At 38.9% G+C, this 17,246-nt stretch overlaps 1 protein-coding gene across 1 annotated transcript; it reads right to left on the bottom strand.

Annotated features, from left to right (window-relative positions):
- Positions 1–231: 231 nt before the first annotated feature.
- On the bottom strand, positions 232–7,556 carry LOC127412891 (proteoglycan 4-like). Its single transcript, XM_051649591.1, has 2 exons — positions 7,456–7,556; positions 232–5,379 (listed from the first exon to the last, which is right to left on the bottom strand). Exon 2 carries the CDS (start codon positions 5,366–5,368, stop codon positions 2,294–2,296), a length of 3,075 nt encoding a protein of 1,024 aa, XP_051505551.1. The 5' UTR covers positions 5,369–5,379; positions 7,456–7,556; the 3' UTR covers positions 232–2,293.
- Between the last annotated feature and the right edge of the window lie 9,690 nt (positions 7,557–17,246).

The raw sequence follows: 17,246 nt of genomic DNA, 5'->3' as shown, positions 1-17,246 counted from the left end.
TTCTTTAAAAATGGTACATATATTACCAATTCTCCAAGGGTATGCAAACTTTTGAGCACAACTATATATGTATGTATATACAGTATGTACATTGGTGAATGTAGATCTAATTAGAGTTGCACCATGTCACTTTATTAGGAACACCTGTACATCTATACAGATATATTATAGGTGTGTGAATAGTCTACCATTTTACATAAACAAAACAATACACATCTGTGATTAAGTGGATCTATTTTTTTATTTTATTATTATTAAATGAAACATTAAGCTAGCTAAAGCAAAGAAGTACATCCGACATCAACACAAGTAGCACTAGAAGAGGACAAATGAGAAAATGCACACCTGAAAATAAGAAAAAGCAACTGTTGGGTTTACATTACCGAGGAGCCTCCTCCTCTATCGCCTTCTTTCGAGCTTTTCTCCTGCTTATTTAGGCACTGAATTGTTTTTTACAAAATAATTTTGGTCATATAAAATTGATTCATTATTGGTGTACATCTTCTTGGTAAACAGTGTCATTCTAAACTTATATTTCTAACCACAGTGTTACTAGATTTTTTGGCTGTATTTCAAAAGGTAGACAATTACATCAAGATAAGACAGAATGAGGGAGTAGAAATCATCATACAATAAAGCCAACACTTTACAAAACTGTAGGTATGCACTGGAAAAGTTACCTCGACAAATTATGAACAGCTGTACCAGTAATGATGTTACATATTTATTTTAAGATCTAATGAAATTTACTATGCCTTGTATTTATTTGAATTTTAAATTAAATCTAAAATCTTTATAAAATTTAAATGAAGAACTTGTCATTCAATTGAGACAATCGATTTTAAAATGCTTATACAATCTTCATTTCATGGGAAAGTTAGCTAACACTATAAAAAAATCATAATTGCTCAATTAAAGTACTTCAGCAAATCTTTAAAATCATATACAAGTCACATTTAAACTTTTGGTCCTGAATATGTTCTATTTGTGTTTGTATTATGTGTGTGTTTGTAATAATGTATGGCTGGTTCAACCTTTATCTACATTTCTGTAGTACAGTAGCTACACAAAATATTTTTAAAATGTGTATTTTTTTTGTCACAAAAGGTGTAAAAATAATAGTGGAAATGTAATTTCAAGTCTTCAGCACCACTGATGGGTTTTGTTAAATAAATATTAAATAACTTCATTTCATTTCCTAATTTATTCTTTTGAGGCTAAATGTACATTAATTATACAGCAAAGAAAACTAAAGATGACTGCCTGTTTCTTTTCATTTGAAATAAAAAGGGGGTTGGGTTGCAAAAATTTTCAGCTCACTCTCTGAAACATGTGCATGTTTTTTCATCAATTCAATCCATTTCAAAGCTTATTTCACATTTTGGTCAAACAACCAAAATGCAGACATTGTATTTACATCTGAGATATCTCATTCAATCGCTGAAATCAGAACAAAGCTGATGAATGGAGCACTTTATCTTGTGACATCACTCCTAATCTACTAATTAGCATATATTATTTAAGAAAAATGCAGAGTGTATGTACAAAGAAATCTCACAACATGTAAAATACATAAATTATGTGGTTAATCGCATAAAAAAAAAAATAGTAATGGAACATTGATGTCAGTTAGTTTAATTGTAAAATTCCTAAATGGGTCATAAAGCATTTGGCTGCATGCTGATTATGTCTCTGCAGTTTTATTTTTCATGCCAATAAAGCATGAAATCATTGAAAATATTCACTTTTTCTATTAAAATTTTCAAACACTGTTGACCTTTTAAAATTATTATTGTTTGCAACAGGCCTGTCCTGCAAGCAACTTACAGCAAGCCTAGCCAAATTGCTTCTTCTCAATACTTTTATAGTAACTATCTTTTCTGAACATTATTTTTTCTTACCATTGATCTTCCCATTGTCCACCCTCATTTTTCAACAGTTTTCCGTTCATCTGACACATTTGTTTTCTACTTGCCTTAATGCTGCTGGTGCAATGGCTTCACTGTTTTTACATGTAATTCCCACTGACAGTCAACTGTACCAATACCACAATAAAACATTATCAGTCCAACAGCAGATGTTTTTCACCAGATTTGCATTAAAAGTCAATACCACTATCAGTTCTTGGCTGACATTTTTTCTTTATCTAAGTTTAACATACGCAGACTGGTTTTTTTGTTGTTGTTGTTGTTGTTTTTCAGTTCAGTCCTAGGATGTTCTCTCATGCTCAAGGATAAATGGTTTGTGGTGGACATTTTAGGTTGCAAGACTCGTATTTGTCCTGTACATAGAGCTAAACAAGTCCTGACTGCATGTGTATGTGTAGGGGGTAGGGGTGGTATATAAGTGGGGACTGGCCATTTGCAATGTAATAGTTGTTGAAGTTGTGGTCTGCCATGTATGGTGCAGGCTGGTAGTAGCAGGTTACATTGTTTGCATTTGGGATGATGTTCTGCTCACCCAGAACTTTGAGTGCTAGAATGGTTATCATGTTTAGGGTCTGACGGCGTTCATGTCCCATCAGGCACACAGTGCTCTCGTTGACTACTCTTCGAAGTGTCATCAAGTAATCGTATTTGCTTTTCTCCTCTCCAATGAAATGGTTGCGCAGGTAGGATTCGATCTTGTGCTGCTGCTCATTCACGTCAGGGAAGTCAATAAAGAAGCGTGAACACATGTAGCGCTCGAGTGTCTTAATTTCAGTTTCACTAGCAGGCTTGAAGTCCCGGACAAGTAGATTGCTGTACTTGAGCAGGCCTCCGCCCCTGATTTCTTCAGGATTGCGTGTTGCTATTAGCCGGTAACGCAGGTGGTCCATAGCCTGCTCAAAGTCACCATACATGCTCTCAGCCATCACTGTAATGCAAGGCAGTTCTTTTGAAGACAGTGAGGGTTCTTTAGTGTCTGAAGCCAATGTTTCTGAACTCTCATAAATCGCTGCCTGGCTTGCTGAGGGCATAGAAGTTTCTAACATAGGTGATGATACTGCAGAAGGTTCCAAAACCTGCGGAAGTACTTTAGAAGTTTCTATAACTTCAAGTGATACTTCAAAGGGCTCCATGACATCCAGACAAGTAGCTGTAAGTTCTAAAAGAGGTTCTGAGATTCTGGGTGACTTAAGGCTTGCTGTTGAAGATATGGAAGGTTCTAGTGGCTTTGTAAAATGTGGTGTAGATACTGTGAGGCCTTGAACCTTTGGTGAAGAGACAGGTGGTTCTAATACATTTGTAACAAGTTCTGGAGGTTCTTTAGTCTGTGGACATGGCACAGGAGTTTCCTGAGTCTGTAGAGGGGATACAGGGTATATGTGAACTTGGGGTGATTGTACATGTTCAGAGCATGAAGAACTGGTCCCTTCCCCTTGTGAATCAATAGTATAGTTTGCAGACAATGGACTCAATGTTTGAGAGGGAAAATTTGTAATGTTAGTGACAGGTTCTGGGGACTGAGTAGAATTTGTTGGTGATGCCGGGTCATCAACTTGAGCACAATAATCAGTATCTTTCTTTTTGGAAGTGGTCAGGCTGAGGTGAAAACTATCATCTGCCTGAAGCAAAGGCTGTGAATTTACATGAATGAGAGGTGCCATTGCCGTACACTGTGTGGTCTGGACCCTCTCAGTAAAAGGCTGGTCTTGATCTTTGGGGAGGTTATTGGTACTGGTCATAGGAGTTAGAATAGGGATGTGGGTAGCTTCACCAGTCTCTGGCTCTGAGCTCTGCACTTGAGTCTGAGCGCTTTCCTTTGGTGATAGACTTATGGATAATGTCTCTTCTGAATGCACATCATTCTCAGGAGCAGTAACAGTAAAAGCTCTGGTAGAAATGGCTAGTTTTTTTGACTCTGTGTCTTTTTCTGAGGCACTGGATAATTCAAAGCCTTTTGTCACAAGACCTGTCACTTTGACCTGCATAGGTAATGATTCCTTTGGGTTAGCTTTAGGTGGATTCAAAACCTGACAAGATGTAACATCTGAATTATTTGACACTGATTTTTCAGGTGAACGTGGTACAGGAGTTGACTTTTTAGACATTTTCCGAGGAGGTTTTGGTGAGGAATGCTTGAGAACGACCATTTGTGAACTTCGGCTGTTTTTCTTAGCAGGGGGTGGTAGAGGATACTCACCATATGATTCTAATGCTGTTTGTGTAAGAAATGTAATGGGAGCAGGTTGGAATGTGCATCGCTCACCAAAGGTCCCAGTTGTTGAAAGACATGAGAAGTCTGTATGTACCATTTCTAGCCATGGTTGGGCATTAACTGACTTTATATCTAACGTGTATTCAGTTTTGTTAGAATCTGTTGTAGGAATATATGTTTCAACTGAAGGATTTTTCTCTTTAACAGACATGGTTTCACTTTTTACTGTAACCAGTTCATTGTTTTCCCCTGAGTCAATACCTGTTTCACATTTATGTACCTCTTGTAATGTCTCTGTAAGAAGAGTCACAGTTTCAGTATGTTCATGCTCTGATATTTGCTCCATAGTCTCAGTTGTAGTTTTAACCAGCTCTGTCCCTACATGTTTTTCAACTGTTTCAAAAGCTGGTCCTTGTTCTGAACATTTTGACTGTTCCTCCTGACTCACATTCATGTTACTCTCACAGTCACAGAAACTCTGCATGTTATCGGTTTCGCAAGACATGTCAATGTCAGTTTCCCTGTGATGTCCCAAGTCAACAGTGCTGAGAGATGGCTCATCTGTTGGGGCTGACTGAATCCCAAGTCTTTGAGCTGAAGTATACTCCTGCTCTTTCTCTTTCTGTTCCATAAACTCCCTCCTCTCAGCCTCCAAATAGGATTGTAGCATGCTGTCCAGGATGATCTGGAAGGAGTCTACACTGAATTCAAACTGTCGTCGTAGAGAGTTGACAAACTTGAGCTCCACGTTCTTCCCACTATTGTTTGAGAGGGAAATAAGGCTCCATCTGTCATGCTCAGTGAACACTTTAACCATTTTTTGTACATAAGCCTCTTTCATGGTGAGAGCTGTGATTTTATCTTTGTTGACTCCTTTAGGTAGGAAGTCCAGCAGACAGCCTAGAACCACCTCCTTGATGATCTGGAAGTCCTCCTGTTTTGGAAGCTCCACACCAAAGATGATATCTAGGTCTTTATAGCTGGTGCCATTCTCTTTGACCAGCACATGACTGGCTGTTGAGCCATTGAGACGGACATCTCTCACCTTGATATTCTTAAATATCAGTCTGTTTCTGACCACATGGATGATGTCCTTGGGCTTGATTTCCAGGGTAGGGAAATTGCCCCTACCATGAATGGGAATGACCTCTGTTAGAACCTGGTCCAAAGTCTCCACCTGCTTTTGTGTAAGTGTGTGAAACCGGCGGTCATCTTTCATCTCTGTCATGTTCACTGGATCTGGGGGGAATACAGAGAGAGACAAAGTTGATGATTAATGCAAAGAGGCTATTGAATATATCATCATATTGAACTTATGCACAGTAATGCTATATTTGATTTTTGACGGGAATGAAAATGAGGCTTTGGAGGAACACACTTCTAATAGCATGTACTGTATAAAGCTTCTAGATCACATTTTATTTTCCACAACTTGTGTTTTTAAGAGTTTTCTTCTACTGAAATATTTTGGAAAATATATTTTTTTATTTATTTTTTTTTTTTTTTTATGTTTCAGAACCTGAACACTTTAAACAACAGGACAACCCATTGAAGAGGCTGCAAGTTCATCCCTCACAGCCTCGTTGTGATTCCCTTCAAAAATTGAAGATGGCACAACTGTGAATAAGGTCAATTATGCGATATATATATATATATAAAGATCTATTTATTTTTAGCAAAACTTTTATATGCTTTTATTATTATGAGTGATTAAATCTATGTTGACAGGTTATATTAGCAGAAAAAACAACAATGATTAGGGTTCATTAATGAATAATCGAAATTTTGAAATCTGGCAAGACTCATGCAAATATTTTAATGTTTATATAGAAGACTTCAGCTCTTTTCATATTTGTGAGGTTGGGATCATTTACTGTTATCAGCACCAAAAAAAAAAAAAAAGAAACAAAACAAAATAAAAACTCTAAATTCTATTTTTTCTTTTTTTCTTTCTTTTTTTTTTTTTTACAATATGTAATATTTTAGGAGTTGTCTTCCTTTTAAGTTTGTTTCCCCAATCATTAACTGTAATGTTTTAAAGCAATAATCTATATGGTGTGATGAAAGCTATATTGATTGAGTTATACTGGCTGAAAAAATTAATTTGAAACATTTCATATATACTCTTTTTTTCACATACATATTCTTTATTTTACTATTTGCCTAAGCCTTGATATAGGCTTGTCTTCTGTGTCTCAACATATCTTTGGATTACTCATTACATGAGGTAGAAGACCTTTTGCATTTACTGTGATCAGCACAGAAAAAAAAACTATAGATTACAAGAGATGAAAAAAAAACTTGATCAGTTTTTAATTTACATTGACAAAAAGTTCACTCAGAGTTTTTTCCTTGTCACAAATTAAGAAAAAACAAACAACAACAACTAAAACAATCATACAAGACTACACCATTTATGATAACAGCCAAAATTATTTCAGCATTCCATATAAAGGTGGCATATTAGATCAGTGAACCTATCCCAGACAGTGGCTATTTATTGGCTTTCTGCCAGAGCTGACAACCAAATGACTCACTCCCAACAGAATAAATTAATCACAGTGTCATTACTTAAAAAAAAAAAAAAAAAAAAAAAACATTTACATGTATTGGAGAGAGTAGAAAATCAAATGCACCTGCATGCATGATTTTACATATATTCAAGTGTATAAAAAAAATCTATATAAATGTATGCTTGTGTAGATCCAGTATGATGCAAAGTAAAACATTAAAAAATAAATAAAATAAAGACTATATTATGTTTTTACATGTTTTTGTAAGTGTAGAGGCATAATCAATAGCACTAGACCTACTGCTGTTTTACATGTTTAAAACTTTGAAGTTACATGTTTGGGGTGAGGATAATAAACATTCCATCTGGATTTGTGATAATCCTAGAATATGCGATGTAGAAAGTTTCTCTTTCTGTTATCATAAGCTTTAATTATATGTAAATTGAACTTTTCATTGAATGTTTTATTACAGGTTAGAGTTAAAACATTTCAGTCATAGTTTCAAATTACTGCCTGGTTAATAGTACAATGTTAAAACAACTAAACTTACTCCAGTGTTCAGTATTCCGCAACTACACAAAGCAAATAAAACTCCATTTAAATCGACTATTCTCTGTTTATTGCTGTCGTTCTTTGACTGATATTGGTCAGATAATTCATTAAGAACAATATTTTATACTAAATATCTGTATTATTTAGGAAAACATTCTACCTCAACTTTTGTTTAAAGGATGACTGTGACATCATAAACGACACGACATAGCAGTTCAATCTGAAGGAAGGAGATAAAGTGAATTCTCACCAACTTTCCAAATGGTTATAAGCTTCAGCAAACGAGCTTTATCAGTGTTTTATGGTGCCATCTTTCCACAAACAAAGATAAATGGATATGGACAGAGCTGTGACGCTACAGGATGTTATTTACCTCCCCCGCCCACTCGCGCGCACTCTTCCGCAAAAAAACGGTGTGAGTCATCGACTCATTCACAGATATACAAGCGGATTCCAGAAAACACTACAGTCCGGTTAATGGATAAATGTCTTTGTGTAATTCAACCCGTTTTGTACGTTCAAAACTAAACTGTATATTGACAAATTATATTTGTCTGTCTTGTGCTAAATAGATAATTATCGTTGTTCAGTATTTATTGCTGCACACAGACTAATTGTTTTGCTTTGGACTGTTCAAAAGTTTAAACACTATGACGTGTACAAGTGCGCATGACAGCCTCAACTCCCCGCAAGATTTTAAAGTATGAATGCATCCAGATAAACAAAGCTAAAACAACAATCAGTTAAAATCTCTGAGGAAAAAATTCAATCATCATATGTATATAGCCTATATGTGGCTTGTGAATAACAGTTTGTACAATAGATATTAGTAATGCCAATAATGCCATGGTGTCGTCATGGTTATCCTAAAGTATTCACTCTATGTCCAGTTCACTGTTCTTTCTATACATTCTGGAGCTGCGTTACCAGTCCTACATTATTCAGAGGTGTTGCAAACTTTTGGAATGAAAGCGTCATCACCTAAAACAGTTTTTTATTTTTATTTTTTATTATTACATAGTGAATTGAAAAATTCTCTATCTAGTCCTGTTGCGTGGACATTTAAAGTCAAATTAGTTTAAGTCCCCGCAAAGATTGGACTTCTTCAACTCACCAATAATCACGATGAGCACAAACGTCAGAGTGGCGCGTCAGTGTTGATTTCCAGAGAGTTAATCCGACTGTGATTGGGTCAATTGCTGGATCTTTTAGTGTCCATTAGGTTGAAATCCAAAGCGGAAGAGCGGTGAGAGAGCGCGGTCGCTGTTCAGGCTGATTGTGGTTCTGAAACTTAAATATAGCACACTGTCTGCTCTCTCAGAGCCCCGAGCGTAAAGCAGTTTCCATGGCGACCTGGCGTCAGAGTTTTAAGGTAGACCACGTAGCGTGCAGCCACAACAATGGCGCATATCAAAAGCCCGGGGAGCGCGAGTTAACAGACGTCAAGTGCGTGCACACGTATGTGCATGTTATGCTGTTGGGCAGTAATGACATATTACCGGCGAGATGTCCGTTCTAAACTGACAACAGCCTTTTTTTTTTTTTTTTTTTTTAAATCAGACGGCCTATTAAATAATTAGATGCGCATTATTAAAAGCCTGGGATGAAAAAATAACAAAGATCTGGTGGAAGGCTGAAGGTCTCCAAGCAAGCATTTTTTTATCCACATATAAGCTTTTATCAACGAAAATGTGCACATCAACAAATGGATACACACATGTTCGTTATAATGTAATAATTATTACTGCACCAATATAAAATAACGTCCTTTTGAAAACCATGAATGGTCCCCACTTAATTTCCCTCCTTCTTACTCCTTACATGATCGATATGCATTTGATAGAAGATAAATTGTCAGATTTATTATATGAAAACGAACATCCTCATTTTCTGGAAAACAATATGGATACATTATCGTCCTCACAAATGCATGCATGTGTGGGTAGTTTTGATGGCAGTGAGCTGGAGGATGCTGGACAGGCGCTGCAGTGCTGTGGTCGCACTGAATGTTATATCAGCCAGTTGTGACTCATCCCTCTCTCGCTCTCCTGATGTAGAGACGCAAGCCCAACCATCAATCAACCCCTCCCTTTCTACCCACTTCATGGATAGATCTCTGCAGTGAAAGCCCAGACAGGCTTGTCATGCCGAGTGCTTTCGGCACATCAGTAAGACTCTTTGATTTGGTTACATTTCTGGACATTTCTAGCCCACCAGTGTATCGATTAGCTATAGCATGACTAAACCTCCTAATCTGTTGTAATAAAATGGATGACTACCTCTTGAAAAAATGACTAATTAATTTAATGAAGTTGATCACCAAGAGGAAATGAATTGTCTGTAGATTTGATATGTATTTTTTTCTCCTATAACAGGACTCTTTCAAAGACACACATTCACATCAGCATTCCAGTGCATATTATGTATGTTTCAAGTAAAGGCACTTGGTAGATTTCAGTTTGTGAGTTTCCATAACTAAAACTGATGTCACTACCCATGTAACTCAATGGACTGGAGCGCAGTCTATTAAAATGTCTTGCTGGCACCTGGGCGTACTACACTCCCACTCGAATTCATGTGACGTCACGGAGGACCAAGGTCGGCTCCATGGGGGGCCCGTGGGCACCATGCCCCCCAGTTAGACCACTGTGCCCCCCTAGCTTTCACATCTGTTTATTCTGCTTAATAGACACAATATGTGCAGGTATTACTGTGTGTAATGATTAAATCAGTAAAATAACTACAATGAAACAAACTCTGACCAAAGGCGTATCCTGGCACATGCGAAACAGGCATTGCATAGGGCACCAGGGGGCGTGGCACTGGCGATCCCTCTGCAGACATTAGACATGCAGCAAATTTGAACAGTTTAGTTCTCTTTTACGAGAGGGACGAGCAGAACGAAGGAATTTGTGATCTTGTGTATTACGTTTTAGTGGCTCCATGTGCTTTATTTTTCCTCCCGATCTCACTTTGCCTGCTATCTGTTTAAATCACTGAAACAGGAGAAGCAGTCTGCCCATGGAAAAAGCTTTACCTGCTGAAAGCCAAACATGGTGAAATACAGTCAAATACAGCAACCTACATTACAGGTCAAGTTAATCAAATCACAAAATAGTAACATCCAGTAACTCATATACATCCACGTAAAACATTTAATAAACAATTTTCAGTGGAGTCACGTGATGCCATGCAATGAGCAGACATGTAAACAGCGAGCTCTGCGCACTTTGCTATTTTTGAATTATTTTTATGTCATAAACTGGTAAGATTCGATACACCCTGCTACATATCTGTTCTTTGAAGTCAACATGGCAAATAATTCAAAATCCTCGGGCTCTGAAGATATTAAAAAACACTTACGTGCTCAAGCTGGTGCCTTGGACGGGCCCGCAGACCAGGGACTCGGTTTGAACGGTGTAGCAGGAGAAATCCAACGGCAACTGGCGAGCATGTCTGTGATGCTGACGAAAGTTGTTGCTGACTTGGAGGATCTTGCAGTAATACGTCGATCGATTACTGTGGTGGAAACAAAATTCTCTGAGTTGGTTACAAGAATCGGGGACGTCGAGAGATGGATTGATTATCTGAAGTATTCGGAGAGGGAATTAGCTGCTAATCCGCTAGCGAATAAAGTAGAATTGGAACGCGTTTTGGAAAAACTGGAGGATTTGGAGAATCGTAGCCGGCAAAATAATGTCAGAATTGTTGGAATTCCTGAGCATGAAGAAGGCCGAGATAGGGTGAAATTCCTAGATGAGCTCTTCCCGAGTCTGCTCGACATCACAGGCCACAAGCTGGAAATTAAGCGAGCTCACAGGGTCCTGGCTTGCAGACTGGCTGAGGGAGACAGGCCCTGATCAATTCTGGCCAAATTTCTGAGATCATCCGATAAAGATCTTGTGTTGCGCGAGGCGAGGAGCAAAGGAAAGCTTTCTTGGAATAATCACAGCATTTTCTTGTTCCCAGATTTCACAAATTCAACAAGAGAGAAACGTGAACGGTTCAAGGAATGAAAGAAACTCTTACATCAATGGAAGACCACTTTTGCTCTGATGTTTCTGGCCAAATAGAGAATAGATACTAAGGATGGCCGCAAAATATTTACATGCCCACAACAAGCATTGTCTTTCATAGAGACAATGGTGTGAGTAAACCATTTGGTGACTTTCATATGGGCCCCCAAGTGAGCTGTCTCGCTGTACACACACTTGACTGTCTGAGGAAGCTGGGTGCAATTTGTTTCTTTTTGTGTTGGTTCCGCCTAGTGGCTGGAGTTTATTCTTTGTAGTAACACTCCAAGAAACATTTGCATCGACGAAGGGTCGCTTTTACACTGAAGTTCCAAGCCAAATTGTGAATAGATACTAAGGATGGCTGCAAAATATTTACATGCCTACAACAAGCGATGTCTTTCATAAAATCAATGGACTGAGGAAGTCATGGTGTGTTTCTCACATGCCTCCAAGTGAGCTGTCTCGCTGAACATAAACTTGACCACCTTTTTTGTTTCTTTTTGTGCTAGTTCCGCCTAGCGGCTGGAGTCTGTTTTGTGGAATAACACTCCTTTGGGACAGTTGTGGATGAATCTGCTCATTCTTTGTGCTTGTGCCTCCTATTGGTTGGAGTTTGTTTCGTGGAGTATTTTTTGCAGGACATTGGAAGGATTAGGTCATCTCCTACACTCAAGAAACAGCCAGCTCAGGGACACCCTGGACGCCATGCAAGGAGCAGACGTGTGAGCGACGAGCTCTGCGCACTTTGCTGAATTTTCGATTATTTTCATATTATAATCTGGTGAAATTTGTTACACCCAGTTACACATTTGCTCTTTGTTGCAAAACATGGCAAAGAAGTCAAAATCCTCGGGCTCGGGAGACATTAAAAGACACTTACGTGTTCAGGATGAAAGCCCCGACAAGCCTACAGACCGGGGACTTGATTTGGATGGTGCGGCGAGAGAGGAGATCCAGCGTCAGTTGTCCAACATGTCGGTGATGTTGACGAAGATTCTTGCTGACTTGGAGGATCTCGCTGTAATACGTCGATCGATCACGGCGATGGAAATAAAATTCTCCAAGTTAGGTACAAGAGTGACTGATGTTGAAAAACGAATCGATTTTCTGGAATCTTCGGAGAGGGAATTAACCGCTAATCCACCCGCGACCAAAGTTGATCTGGAACATCTCCTTGAAAAGCTTGAAGATCTTGAAAATAGAAGCCGCAGGAATAACGTTCGAATTGTTGGAATTCCTGAGCTTGAGGAGGGCAGAGATATGGTGAAATTCCTGGACGAGTTTTTCCCGAGTCTGCTCGACATAACGGGCCACAAGCTGGAAATCGAGCGAGCTCACAGAGTCCCAGCTCACAGATCTGCTGAGGGAGACAGGCCCAGATCGATTCTGGCCAGATTTCTGAGATCATCCGATAAAGATCTTGTGTTGCGCCAGGCGAGGAGCAAAGGGAAGCTTTCTTGGAAGAACCATAATATTTTATTGTTCCCGGTCTTTGCGAGTTCGACAAGAGAGAAACGCGATCGGTTCAAGGAATGTAAGAAACTCTTACATCAGAAAAACATCTAGTTTGCTTTGATGTTTCCTGCCAAACTGAGAATAGAAACGAAGGTCAGTCGCAAAGTATTCACATGTCCAAATCTGGCAATGTCTTTTATAGAATCAATGTCTGAATAAACGATTGGATGTTTCTCATGTGAGTGGGCCTGACTCGCTGTACTAACTCTTGAGGATGCTGGGCGACATTTTGGATTTTTTGCGTTGGCTCCGCCGAGCGGCTGGAGCTTGTTTTGTGAATAACACTTTTCCTTAAAGAAACTTTTGCATTGATAAGAGATTACTTTTGCATTGAAGTTCCCGGACAGATTGAGAGTGGACACTACGGATGACCGCAAAATATCTACATGCTGCTCACACAAAGGATGTTTTTTATGAAGCCGACGGATTGTGTAAGTCATGGTATATACTTTTATGCAGCTCCGAGTGAATTGACTCGACCATCCGGGGAACCGGGATGCCGGTGTTGTTTCTTTTTGTATTGGTTCCGCCTAGCGGCTGGAGCTTGTTCTGTTGAATAACACTCCTTGGAACAGCTGTGGATTTATGGGACATTGGAATGATTACGTCATCCGCTGAACTCATAGCAGCCGGCTCACTGAACATTCGTTTGTCTGTCTGAGGAATATGAACGGTTTTATATCAGCTGGAATTTGTCTTGTGGAAGATCATACCTTTAAAACAGTTCTGTGAATGAATCTACACGTTCTTAGTGTTCATTCTTCCTATTGACTGGGTTTATTTTACAAAGTATTTTCTGTTATGTAATTTTGCCTCACAAATTTGTGAGGCAAAATTGAGCAATCCGATGGCAAAGTTGTCATGGGGACTCGTGGGCGTTCATGGACCTTTTGAGTTTGGAGGGATTGTCGCTGGTTGGCGCTGTCGTGCGCGGGGTTAATGCGCACGTTTTTCTTTTTTCCGTTTGTTTTGTTCGGGGGTTGATTGTTTCACTATTGGGGAATGTGTTCTATATAATTTTGTTTTTACTATATCAAAATGTCAAATGTTAATATGAGTGTACTATCTCTCTCCACATGGAATGTGAATGGGTTGGGTCACCCCATAAAAAGAAGGAAGGTTATTACTTTTCTTAAACATAAGAAATATGATATAGTGTTTCTTCAAGAAACACATCTCTCCCCGCAGGAAGCTGAAAAATTTGGGAAGATATGGGGTGGACATGTTTTCTTTAGTGTTGGTTCAAGTAAGAGCAAGGGAGTCATTATATTGGTAAATAAACATCTACAATTCAAATGTCTCAAACAGATTAAAGATAAATTAGGAAGAGTAATTATTGTTTAGCTGAAATTCAAGGGCAAAGGTTGATTTTGGCTAATATTTACGCACCTAACGCTGATGATCATGGCTTTTTTATAGATCTTGAAGGGATGTTGCAAACCGCTGGCACCCCTCATGATATAATATTGGGAGGAGACTTTAATCTTTTGATGGACTCAGTGCTTGATCATAGTGAAGCAAAAGTGTGCAAATCCCCTAGAGCAACATTGATGCTTCACAGGATGTGTAAAAATCTTGGTCTTACAGACATTTGGAGACTTTTGAACCCATCTGGTAGGGACTATACATTTTTTTCATCAGTCCACAAGATTTATTCTAGAATAGATTTTTTTTTAATATCCATAACACCTTATTTCATCTGTTGTTGACTGCTCAATTGGAAATATCTTAGTCTCAGATCACGCCCTGGTGAGTTTAGAGGTGATGCCACATATAGAGAAAAATAAATCTTATAGTTGGCGCCTTAATGTGTCCCTTTTGCAAAATCCTGATTTCCAACAAATGTTAAAGACTGAAATCAGTGTTTATATGGAGACCAACTGGTCCTCAGTATCCTCTGTGGGCGTGGCTTTGGAGGCACTTAAGGCGGTTCTTAGGGGTCGGATCATACAGTATGCCTCATTCATCAAAAAATCCAAAGCACAAGAACTTGTGGAGTTGGAAGGAAATATTAAAAGTGCAGAGGCAGAGCTGAAGTGCCGTATGTCATCTGATGGCCTCAGAGAATTGACTCATTTGAAATACAGATATAATACTATTCTGTCACAGAAAGTGGAGTTTTGATTGTTCAGGGCAAGACAGTCATACTTTGAGTCAGGTGATAAAGCAGGAAAACTTTTGGCTAGATATATAAAGCAGAGAGAGTCTTTTTCTATCATTCCCTCAGTGAAATCTGCTTGTGGTGAAATATTTACCTCGGCTATTGATATTAATAATGCTTTTAAAGAGTTCTATCTTGATCTCTATAGGTCCACGTCTTCGTCTACTGATGAAGATATTAGGAATTTGTGGAACCATTAGATCTCCCTAAACTGACGAATGAGCAAAAAAACTCTTGATTCTGAGATAAACTTGGAGGAGCTTGATGAGGTAATTAAGTCCCTGCCTACAGGCAAGGCTCCACGGCCTGACGGCTTTGCCGCTGAGTTTTTCAAATCTTATGCTACAGAACTGCCGCCACTTTTGTTAGAAGTTTATACTGATTCATTAAAGAATGGAAAGCTTCCGCCAACCATGACACAAGCCCGGATCAGTCTGATTCTAGAAAAGGATAAAGATCCAAGCGAGTGTAAAAGTTACCGCCCAATTTCGCTGATCCAGTTAGATGTAAAAATTTTGTCAAAAATTTTGGCTAATTGATTAAGTAAAGTTATGACAACTCTTATACATATAGATCAGGTGGGGTTTATTCGAGGCCGTAGTTCTTCTGATAATATTAGGCGTTTCATCAATATCATGTGGTCTGTAGCAAATGAACAATCTCCGGTTGCTGCCATTTCTCTTGACGCCGAAAAGGCGTTTGATATGGTAGAATGGGATTATCTTTTCAAGATTTTGGATAGGTATGGGTTCGGGAATACATTAATTGGTTGGATTAAGTTACTTTATAGACACCCTGTAGCAGCGGTACAAACAAATGGGTTAATTTCAGATTATTTTACTCTGGATAGGGGCATCCGGCAGGGTTGCCCTCTTTCCCCATTATTGTTCTGTCTTGCCCTGGAAACATTAGCAGCCACGATAAGAAAGGAGGATGATTTTCCAGGGGTGATTGCGGGAGGTGTAGCGCATAAGCTTCTGCTTTACGCAGATGATATTTTATTATTCGTCTCCGACCCCACTAGATCCATGCCTTGCCTCCACAAAATTATTAACTCCTTTTCCAAATTCTCAGGATAAAGAGTCAATTGGTCTAAATCCGAAGCTTTGGCTTTGACAGCGTACTGTCCAGTAACGGCTTTCCAGCCGGGCGCCTTCATGTGGCCCAAACAGGGAATTAAGTATTTGGGAATTTTATTCCCAGCAAATTTGTCTGATTTAGTCAGAGTTAATTTTGATCCCTTAATAAAAAGGTTTTTGAATGATGTGGACAGGTGGGCTTCATTACACTTATCGATGATTGGGAAGGTTAATGTTATTAAAATGAATTGCATTCCAAAATTTAACTATCTGCTACAATCTCTCCCTGTAGATGTCCCTCTCTCTTATTTTAAGCAATTTGATAGATAGTGAAGTCCTTCATTTGGAATGGTAAGCGTCCCAGGTTAAAGTTCAGTAAATTACATAGGCCGATTGACAAAGGTGGGTTAGGCCTACCCAAGATTTTATTTTATTATTATGCATTCAGTCTTAGACATTTGGTTCATTGGTCGCTTCCACCTGAGAGAGCTCCTCCCTGGTTTTGTATTGAAAAGGACGTTCTTGCCCCTATCTCGCCACTGCAAAGCCTTTCGATTAAACTAGCTGGAGAGGTTAAGTCGCACCCCGTTATTTTGCATTTACACTCGATATGGACAAAAGTGTCCAGAGAGTTTAATTCTGATATTTATTTAAATGTTGCCTCGAGCATATGGCAGAACCCTAAACTATGCATTAATAAGTCCCCTTTCTGTTGGTCAGATTGGATTGTGAGGGGGTTAATGCACTTGGTGACCTATATGAGGGTGGAGTATTGAGATCTTTTGAAAATTTGGTTCAACATTTTGGGATTCCCAGATCTCAGTTTTATAAGTATTTACAGCTGCACCACCTGCTCTGCTCTGTTTTTGGGAGTAGCATACACCCCCCTAGAGCGGCAGATACTCTGGAAGTGGTGATTGCTGCTTTTGGGAAGGGTCATGAGGCATCAGTGTATTACTCCTTGTTAATTCAGAGTCTGGGGGACCGAGCTTTAAATTCTCTCAAAAGATTATGGGAGAAAGATTTAAACTTGGTACTGGAGGTGGGAGTGTGGGCAAGGATTCTAAAAAACATAAAGTCTGCATCTAGAGATGCAAGGGTTCGCCTTATGCAATTTAAGATTTTACATAGATTTTATTGGACCCCCTCTAGATTGTATAGGCTTGGTCTTAAGGACACACCCATCTGCTGGCGATGCCATACTGAAGATGGAGACACCATCCATGTTTTTTGGGGGTGCCTTAAGATCCAAGAATTTTGGCTGAAGGTG

This window comes from Myxocyprinus asiaticus, chromosome 22 (assembly GCF_019703515.2).
Source record: "Myxocyprinus asiaticus isolate MX2 ecotype Aquarium Trade chromosome 22, UBuf_Myxa_2, whole genome shotgun sequence".
Lineage (NCBI taxonomy): Eukaryota > Metazoa > Chordata > Actinopteri > Cypriniformes > Catostomidae > Myxocyprinus > Myxocyprinus asiaticus.
Note: the sequence above shows the minus strand (reverse complement) of the source record. Positions and strands in the feature narration are given on the sequence as shown.